Genomic DNA, 9919 nt, shown 5'->3' with positions numbered 1-9919 from the left:
GGGTTATCTTCTGTTTTTCAGCCTTAGAAGAGAGCATGGGGACTTGGGTAGGAAATTCCATGCACTACGAAACTGTTGTTATTGTTGAAAGTTAAAAGCTGAGGAAACTGGGAGCCAGTGTTATGATGGAATGAGTACAAACTAGAAAACCAGATCTTATTTCCAGTCTTTGTTCTGTCACAAACCATATGTCGTACTCTGGGGAAAGTCATTTACCCTGTATGAGTTGGATGTCTATGAGGTTAAAGAGGATGGGCCAGTTCATTTCCAAAGTCCTTCTGGATTTTAAACTTCTGTGCACTGCCTGTGGATGGTATTTTCTGAGGCCTGAACCATGTTTCCTGGCCAGTTCTAGAGGACACAGAACATCTGCTCCTCTTTCCCATCATTGCCCCCTCTCTGAGAGCAGTCTTGGCTTAGGATCCAACCATATCTACTACTTTTCAATAGCCTGTGTCTGTTAGAGCTAATATCTGTTATCAATCATTGATCTCTTTGGTTCATTTTACATCCATCCCCAAATGAAAGTCATTGGCTTAAATTAAGAAAAATTTATTCATTGATAAATGATGTAAACTCAACCTGGCGGTCTCTGAAACAAGTTTCTGTCTTGCTTACTTTGGTCTACTCAGATATTTTGAGTATGTGTCACTGATATCATTCATTTGATTTATATTTTTGGTGCTGAGGAGTGAGTCCAGGGCCTCACATGTCTAAGCATGTGCCCTGCCATCAGGCCACACTCTGGCCCTCATTTGACTTCACTTCATTGTTACCTTGTGGTTGCAGTCTTGATCTTGATGGCCCAATTGGACACCATCAGGAAACATCATGGCATCCATGCTGTCATTAAACAGAACCTCAAGTCACATCTACTTTGAAGAGACTATGAAAACACATACATGCCCAGATACCAAGGAGCTTGTAACTCAAAAATTATAGGAGATTTGTACAGGGAGCTCTAACAGCACAGAGTGAAACCTAACTAGCCTGGAAATGATATCTGGTAAACCTCGAAGGATGTGTATGAGTTATTTAAGCAAGAAGGAGCTTAGGAGAAGATAATTTCAGCAGTAGGAATTTAGCCAACATTTCATGATTGTTCTCAATGATATGCCCCTTTCTAACTTCAGATATATAGGAATTGGAGGACGTTTGAGTCTAAACTTATGTCTAAATTCACTCTGCAATATCCAATTTGGAGTCAAGTGTCCTGGTGTGTACCTGAGGTAAGTACTCCTAGGTCTTGAGATAGATCCTTGGACCTATCTTTAGCCAACCTACATCAAGTCTATGGATTCTTCCAGCACACACCCAAATCTAGCAGGTGGCTATATGTGGGCTATCACAGGTCTTAACCCGGTGGAACAGGAGAGCAGGATTAAAGGCTTAAGGAGAAGGCAGAATGAACAGTTTGGGGATGTTTTTAGTCTAGTAAAAGAAGACAGGAAGATTGAGGGCAGAGAATGTTGGGAAGCCATTTTATGTTATTTTGAGTAGAATAAAAGCTCTCTTAATCGACTTCTACTTGTTATTCTCCAACTTTGCTGTAAAACTTACTGGCAGATGCCACAGTAGGCTGAATGCTCATGGCTCTCTCTAGTACTCTTGACCATTTCTGCTCAGTTGTGCTTACATAACTGAAACACATGCATTATACCTCTCTTGCACCCCATTTGAACATGCAGACTTTACTTAAAAGCTTACCACCTAAACTATATTTGTCTCGAGCTCCATCTCCTGACCATACTGGTACTGGGTTCTCTTTGGATGCCACCGGCTCACTGGGTTACCAGCTTCTTCTATGTACAATAGCTGTGGTCTTCACACTCTTAATCCAGGATGGGGCTGTGGTATTTGGAATCCCTCTAGACCAGCTACCTATTGCTTAATAAGGACGGGGGGAAAGAGGCCCTAGAAAACTTTCTACTAGGTTTGCTCATTGAGGAAAACTGGAAGAAGAGCATCTTTGAAAATTTCTTTATTTATAGACATTTTGGAACCATTTAGATCAACAGACAATGAGTTCTTTTAGACATAACACACTGTGTTTATCTTGAGGTACACACTGGGCCCACTGGAAAATGATACAACTGTTAACTTATAGTTAACAACCTCAGTTTTCCAAGCCAAGAAACTGTAAAGACAGTTACAAAATTCTCTGCAAACAATACAACATCTCCATTAAAGTTGAAGAGAATTCCCCAAATTCTTAATGGAGTTCAATTTTTTTTTTTTTAGGCTGAGTTGAAACAATATTTTGAATGGAAGTGAATGTAAAAATGGAAGTTTATAGTTAAGAAATTATCTGAGCCCTATTACATGAGATTGTAAACAAAAAAAAATTGTGATCTGATAAGCTCTATTACAAAAATTCATAGCTACAAATTAGAGCAGCAAAATTACAGGAGATATTTATATATAGACATTTATATATAGTTTTAACCGGAATTGCATTTACTCCTTGTTTCTGGCTACCACAATGAGACAAATTTCAAAACTCCAAGTTTTCAAAACTGACTGATGTGATTTAACAGATGCGGCCTAAGAATCTCACAGTATAACCATCCCACAGTATGAAAGACCTATTTGCCATCATTTGCACGTTGGGCCTTTTCACTATTCTTGCCTTAGTAGCCTTAAGATTACTAGAAAAATAGTGGAAATTGATAATAATGGACATGTTTCTGAAGGCCTTGTGTGTCCAACAACAGATTTAACTTTTCTGGGAGATTGAAACTAAAATTTTCTTTGAACAGTTCACTAGGTTCTTGGAGAACTAGTTTGTGGAATGCCGACCTTATACTACTTAGGCTAGACGAGTAGCAACTCATTATACCAAGTGTTTGGAAAATGAAAGACTGTCTATCCACACTCACCCCCTGCACTTCTCAGGGAGGTGTGTGGCTGATGTGCAGGTGGCTCTGGAATGTGAGCAGAGGCTGTTAGTGTGTCTGCCATAGGTTGGAATGGACTGTCATAATATTTCCCATAAGATTGCTGGATTTTTGCAGGAGACAAGAATAAACACTGCGATTTAGCTGAATGGGTGTCTGCTACAACTTCATAAACTTGGATGGTATATGTGGGTTGGTTCAAAGAGTGTGAGCGTACATTTCACAGTTCATAAAGTTGAACAGCTCAACTTAAAGAAGAGACAACTTGCAGGCGTTTACAAGACTCTGAGAAGGAATTGATCTGTGTTTTGAGTTCTCCTTCTGTGTTGGGTCATTTTACGTTTCAGCTGCTTGGCTTGGTTTATTGCTGATTTTCTTTTCTGATGGGGGCTGTGAAGATGATTTTAGCCATGAATTTAAGTACTGGAAAAAAAAAAAAGGTACTTTCCCCCAAACACCATGGTCACTCTTCCGATCCTAGGGACCTGTCAAACAAGGATGCATTCAGTCTTGACCAGCTGGTAGAAAAGATTCTGCTCATGGGACCTCTGCACACTGCTTTTCATTGCAGATCACAGCTCTCAGCAAGGAGGGGCTGTTTCCTTCAGATTCCTGCTCGGCATTTATTGTCATGATTCTTTTGGGGGCTGTGGATTCTGTCTAATCAAGGGCATGCCAGACAGGTGCTCAGATTAGAACAACAGTTACATTTGGGGCTTTTAGAAATGCAGAAGATACTTTTTATTAGGATTAACCCAAAATCCCAAGTCAGTAAAAGAAAAATACAAGACAGCGAGAGGACACTTTCTGCCTCCATGTTACAAGTTTGAACAGTCTTGTGGTGTTTATTTAATACCCTTATCTGCCATTGCTCCCATCTGTGCATATTTAAAGACAGGGCACACTTCACTCTCCATACAGCCAGCTGCCCAAAGGAGTTCACATCTCTCTTATCCACACCTACACAGTCTCAGCAACTGATTTTAAGTATAAACAAAGTGAGCTCCAAGAAGGCAGGGGCTGGGTCTTTTTTTGGTATTGGGCCTGGCACAAAAAAGTTGCTCCATGAATGTATCATGAATACATGAATCTAAGGCAGGTCCTTGTCCTTGAGGACTCCAGGTTGCCAATCAATATAAACTTGGCGTGAATACACCAAGATCAAAACAAATGAGCAAAAGGAAAATGACCCTATTTTGTATAAGGTTTTTCCAAAAGAAAAAAAGACAAATGGAGTCAAGTGTTATGGGAGGTGACCTTTGTACTAAACCCCAAACAAAACCTGTTTCTTGCTTTTGAGTTTGAGAATCGCGTCCAAGTGCTGAATGCTGAAAAACTGTTGGGAGCAAGGGTGTACCAATGAAAGCGCGCCGCTTTCCAACCACATCTTGTCTGTTTTTATCCTAAAGGGAAAATCTGAGAGGTTAATTTCCTAAGAGGGATGTTTTCTAAATAACAGTCTTGTGGGTCACGTGAGTGTGGTGTGGGAAACTTCTTCATACATCTGTCAGCTACTTAGGAAGAGGTGCTCCAGATTTGACAGTTTATAGGTTACACTCTTTACCTGGAGTATAGTATTTACATTTTGGGAGGCATGTTAGGAATGAAGAGCTGTTTTTTTTTTCTTTTTTAAAGGACTTCTGAGATGGAAAATTAAAATAGGTACCGATTCACCTCACTACTACCATCAGATGCATTAGAAACATCTTACTAATGCCAAGAAGTAGTAGACATATTTCACAGAAATACAAAACCCAGACTGGCAGGTCTTGTCTTTAAATTAACTTATTTATTTTTTAACTTTGGGAAATAGGAAGAGGAGACAATAAAATATGACCCAATCCTGCAAGGCATGATGACACCCTAGTGACTGATCTGCAGGACCTGAGAGGCCACAGCGCACACCTGTCGAAGGCTGTCTGCACATTCAGGATCCAGGATCGGACTTGGGGGCTGTCTGGATGCCTTGATAAGAGGACTCAAACTTCTCTAAGGTTAATAATGGTCCTTCAAAAAGTCAAGAATGGGGATGAAGCCATGATGTTCTAGAATAGTTAGTCACTGTTTAGCAAAAATTGTCCGACTTCTGGAATTCTTGGAACAAAAGTATGGTGACCAAGTATTTTCTTTGGAAGAGAGAAAAGAAAAAGTGTATGAAATTAACAGGTATATTTATTGATATTTTAAAAATAATTACCCAACAGATGCAGGGCATAGAATAACAGGGATGGTATGTTTGATTTGTGAGCTCTCAGAAGGGTGTTGACACATCTCATACTCTGAGAAGTACTTTTCGGACCGATTATTGGCAGGCACCCAGGAAAAGACCCTCAAAGCTGAGAATTATATCATTTGACAGAAACTGTCATTTCTCTGGATGCCAGCATGGATATGCAAGAATTGGCCCTGTAATGGGCTTGAAAACACACTAATTTCTTCATTACAGATATTTCACGGGTCTGTTCAAAGTTTTCAGCAATGAAGCCTAGTAAGACTGAGCTTCAAGATTTAGGGTGTGGAGAATCTTTGGAATCATCCCATCCACCGTTCCTAAGATAATCAACTTTGTTTAAGGTCCTCAAACCTCAATGGATATTTATTTGAAAGCGAACAGATGTTACCTGAAATATCAGACTCAAAATTATGTTTAAAACATAGGCTCATATATATATATATATGTCTTTTTTTTCTCTGCTCAATAAAAATTAGCAGCAGTTACAGATCAATTACTGTGGTCATGATTTGTATTATTTCTAAGGACATCATCTATCTCCTATCAGCACATGACTTTTGGAAAATGCTTCTAGATAAAAAGATCCCCACCAAGCATAACAGTAAAGTGTCATTTCATATCACTAACATTTTCAGGCACGAGAGTAAAACAATAAGCACTAAGCAATCCAAACAACAGAGCACAGAATATAGTTAATTGTCTAAAGTCAACTCCCCCAAAGAAGGGAATTGCTAAAAAAAATGTTTATTTATTTATTTTTTTAAGATTCTTATGTCTTTCAGCTTTGGCTATTTTGTAATAAATATCATACCTTCTCGCATAAACCGACTGGGTAAGAATGAGTTCTCTGAATATGCCTTTGTTCTGGTAGCAGCTGCTGAGTGTTGAGGGACGTACAAGGCACACCTCTAAGTGTTCTGTACAGCATCTTTATTGATGTACAAAATAGCCTGTTCACCATTCAAAAATGTAATCTGCATAGTAAGAGTTTCTCTTATCCCTATTTACAGAGAAGGTTTTTTAGTGCAAAAACATGAAACCTGTGTCCCAGCCCACCCCCTCCTGGCACACGTGCCAATCAGTTCTGTTCCATGCTAGCTGGGGATATTTGGCTATATTTTGGGCCTCCAGCCATTAATGAATTGCATTATTTTCTTCACCTGCAGTTTGCTTAATTTGAAATCCTCTGAGAGAATTTCTTCCGTTAGTTGAACAAGCAAATTCCCATCAATCTTTTCGGTGACAAAGAAGGATATGACGTCTTCGGACAGACCAATGAACCGCAAGGACTTGGACACTTCTTCTATAGACAGTCCTGACAGGTCCGCGGGTGGCTGCCACGGGGAACCATCGCCACAGGACCTGGGGGCCAGCTGGAGGTGAAGCGGAGATGAGAAAGGGTAAGAGACAGCAAAGATGTCCTGCATGCCCTTTTTAACAAAATACTGGTCCTCGGAGAGGTCCGGTGACCCCCGCTCGGGGTCCTCCTCAGCACCATCGATTTTCAGAGGCAAAGGAGATGATTCAGGGACGGCTTTCTGTTCCACTGGCTTTGGGGCCCTGGGGGGTAAGGCAGGGCAGGAGATACTCTGCTTGGTTATGCCGGGTGCAAGAGCACTCTCCTCTGTGCTCTCCAGAGAGTAGCTAGCTGACTTGGGACAAGCAGAGACATTGCTACTGAATTCTGCAGTGACTGAGCTGGGGGCGTTGCTGCTCAGGAGCTCACAGCCATCAAAATCAAAAGGTGCTGGGCAGTTTCTCTTTGGTGTGCCTGGTGTCTTTTGTCTGGGATAACTGTAACTCCTGCTTGGGTCCAGCAGGAAGTCACTCCTGGTCTGGCTCTCTGATGTGGCTGAATAATGATTAGGCCACGAGAGCCGGGAGGACAGGGCCTCAGCAGAAGGACTTCCGAATGGGGATTTCAGGTCCACAGAATCAGCTTTCACTCGGTTGCATGGATAGCAGGAGACAGGAACACTTTCAGAAGGACTTGCGTCACTTTTAGTAGAGCTGCTTAAAAAAGCAAACAAACACAGAAAAGGAAATTAGTTTTTTTTTTTTTTTTTTAAAAGCCACATCTCAAGCCTTTTGTTCTCCACCGATGTTAAGTTACTTCTGAGCAGAAAATACAATTAGGAAAAAGTATATTTCTTATCATGAAATCAACGAAGTACCTGCTGACCTCATAGCTTTTTTTTTTTTAAAGAATCTTTAATGACATATATTGATAATTATAGATATGTACGTAATGATTTAAAATGCTACCATGGAGATAGGAACAAAAATAATTTTTAGTTAAGAAGAAAAGCTTTGTTAGTAAATGCTTGGATCTTTATGATGAGAAAAAATTCCCAAACCATGTTTTGGGCTTGGCACCAACAGGTGTCAAATTGATTAGTGATATATGCTGTGGGCAAAGGGGAGCGAAAGAGTGGTAATGGGTGTCTCATCCTTGCCAACCTTGTGTGACAATGACAGAACATATCACTACCACCCATGACTCTATTTACACCCAAAAGTCTGACACAGGAAGACATATTTCCAATAATATGCTTTCCTCACTTTGGTTTCTATACTACTGAGTTACATTAGCATAAGAATTTAAGTGTCCAAAGGACAACAACAACAACAAATATGGAAGAGAGTTACTTTAAACTTCAAGGACACATGCGGTGGCACATTTAGCCTGGGGGCCCTATTTTAAGAGGGACAGTGAAACTAGAGTGTGCTGGAAGACGGGTAGACAGAGCCAACATGCTGTCTCTTTGGGATAAGACTTATATCATAGAGACTGTAAATTTTCATGGGCTGACAGACAGAAGTGTGGCAGACCTATTTTATTTCTCTAGATGTAAGAAACAGTTGAGTTACATGGAAATAGATTTTAACTTGACAGTCTGAAAGACTTTTTTTTTTTTTTTTAAATAAAATGTTGGCATTTGCCAAAAATGGATGGACGGCGCTTGCCAAGAGAACTGAGCTCACAGCACGGGGAGGATCCAGACAGGAGGTAAGGACCACTCAACAGCAGTGATCAACGAGGCATTTCTGTGTCAACGGGAATTTAGAGCAGAAAGCCAAGGGGACCCTTTCAGTTTGAGGTCCTGGTGGAAGGTGCTGTCTGCTTGTGTCAACGTGGAAAGAACTAGGTGCTGGCTTGTGAGAATGGATGGCATCCTCTACACGCTGTTTCCAAGAGAATCCAGAGGCTTTTACACTGATTTCTCACAGACCCCTGACATCTTTTCTTCCCAAGACACTGGCTCTTCTGTCCAAGGTGAAAAACAACAAGTGCCACCCCGCTTCATGCTCTTTCAGTAAAATTACTTTAAATGATAAAAACCATTTCCTTTCCCACTGCCCCGGCTAGAGGACACTCTCCTGGCTGAGGAGAAATCAGGTTGCCGTGAGCCCTTGCAGCCAGACTTACATGTTGTGCAGCCCTGAAGAATAGTAGGACAAAGTGGGGCTGGGAGAGCGAGTCTGTGGCCGTGCTGGCTTGACTGTGCGAGGAGGGATGGAGGGACTCGTGGACAAAGGCTTTGTGCTTCGGGGTGGAACAGGTGGGGCGTTCAGGAGCCGGCATTCTTCCCTGACCTGGTGTAAAAAAAGAATACTCCAGGTTAGCAACAGACTGACAAGGACCCCGGGGGCCAGCTCCATCCTGTGGGGTCAAGTGGCTACTCTTTAAGCAATAACAGCAGGAGTATAAGTGAGAGAGAGAGAGAGAGAGACAGACAGACAGACAGACAGACAGACATATGATGGGAGCAAACAAGAAAGATGTTAAACACAGAGCTGCCAGGGATAAAACTAGACACCTGTCACATACTTGCTGGGAACCGACTGATTTTGAAAGAACCCTGTTTGGCGAAACATCAGCTGCTGCAGAAATATAGCAAATCATGTGCAACACAGCAATTACAGTGCCTTTGGTCAAAGACCTAATGAAATGTGAGGATGTACAGCAGAAGTATTAGGAAATAAGGAGACAAGGTGGTTCCCATGTTAGTAGGGGATTAGACTTTCTTCCGGAGATGTGTTTATTCACTGTACAAATGAAACTCACTTTGACCCAGGTTGGGAATGATGAACTTTCTCTAGGATTAAAGCTCCTGAAGCTATGTTGTGTGGGCACACGTGTGTATGTGTTTAGTAGGGGCTGACAAGTGGAATGTGTCAAGTGTATATGTCCATGTGAATCACCTGGGGAATCCTGTCAAAATGCAGATTCTGTTAAGGAGGCCCACAGTGGGGACTGAGAGTCTGTATTTCTAACAAGCTACTAGGTGAAGTGGAGGCTCCGGGACCAGGAAATACACTTTGAGAAACAAGGCTGCAGAGGGTACAATGGAGTAGCACTCCAATTCCAAAAAGTAGAACTTTTTATAAGAGCTGCTTCTGACTTGCTTGCTCTCCCTTCAACTTCACACCGGCGAGGACCTGGGTGACTTGTGACGTTCAGGTCTTCGGTGAGCTGGCTGTCCTGTGCAGCTTTCCAGCCCATGTAGGCATTTCCCAATGCAGTTCTTGTTAACCTGGTGGGCGTTTTGTATGTAGTTCTCTATGTCAGGCAGCAGGGGGCAGTTTCCACCTGGTCCTTCTAGTCAACTACAAAGGTAAAAACAGCCAATTTGGACTCTCAAATATCCTGTGCTTTGAAATGCCTCTGCCTGTTTTTAGGCCATGTTCCCACCACTTTTCTCACCTTTGCCTTCAACTCCTTTCTGTCCCAGAGGCTGTGGGGGTGCTAAAGACTACAAAACTGCGACAGCAAGCTTCGGTGTTG

At 41.8% G+C, this 9919-nt stretch overlaps 1 protein-coding gene across 2 annotated transcripts in view; it reads right to left on the bottom strand.

The window, feature by feature from the left end:
- Positions 1 to 2074: 2074 nt before the first annotated feature.
- The window catches only part of Garem1 (GRB2 associated regulator of MAPK1 subtype 1), a 192735-nt gene continuing 184890 nt past the window's right edge, over positions 2075 to 9919 (bottom strand). Inside the window, exons 5-6 of one of the 2 annotated variants that reach the window (XM_026400755.2) lie at positions 8561 to 8727; positions 2075 to 7143 (exon numbers count right to left, since the gene is read on the bottom strand). In XM_026400755.2, the coding sequence (XP_026256540.2) occupies positions 6243 to 7143; positions 8561 to 8727 (1068 nt within the window). In that variant the 3' untranslated portion in view covers positions 2075 to 6242. The remainder of the gene's footprint in view (positions 7144 to 8560; positions 8728 to 9919) is intronic. The other variant, XM_026400757.2, reaches the window with a different exon arrangement.

Source organism: Urocitellus parryii, chromosome 13 (genome assembly GCF_045843805.1).
Source record: "Urocitellus parryii isolate mUroPar1 chromosome 13, mUroPar1.hap1, whole genome shotgun sequence".
NCBI classification, from domain to species: Eukaryota; Metazoa; Chordata; class Mammalia; order Rodentia; family Sciuridae; genus Urocitellus; species Urocitellus parryii.
Note: the sequence above shows the minus strand (reverse complement) of the source record. Positions and strands in the feature narration are given on the sequence as shown.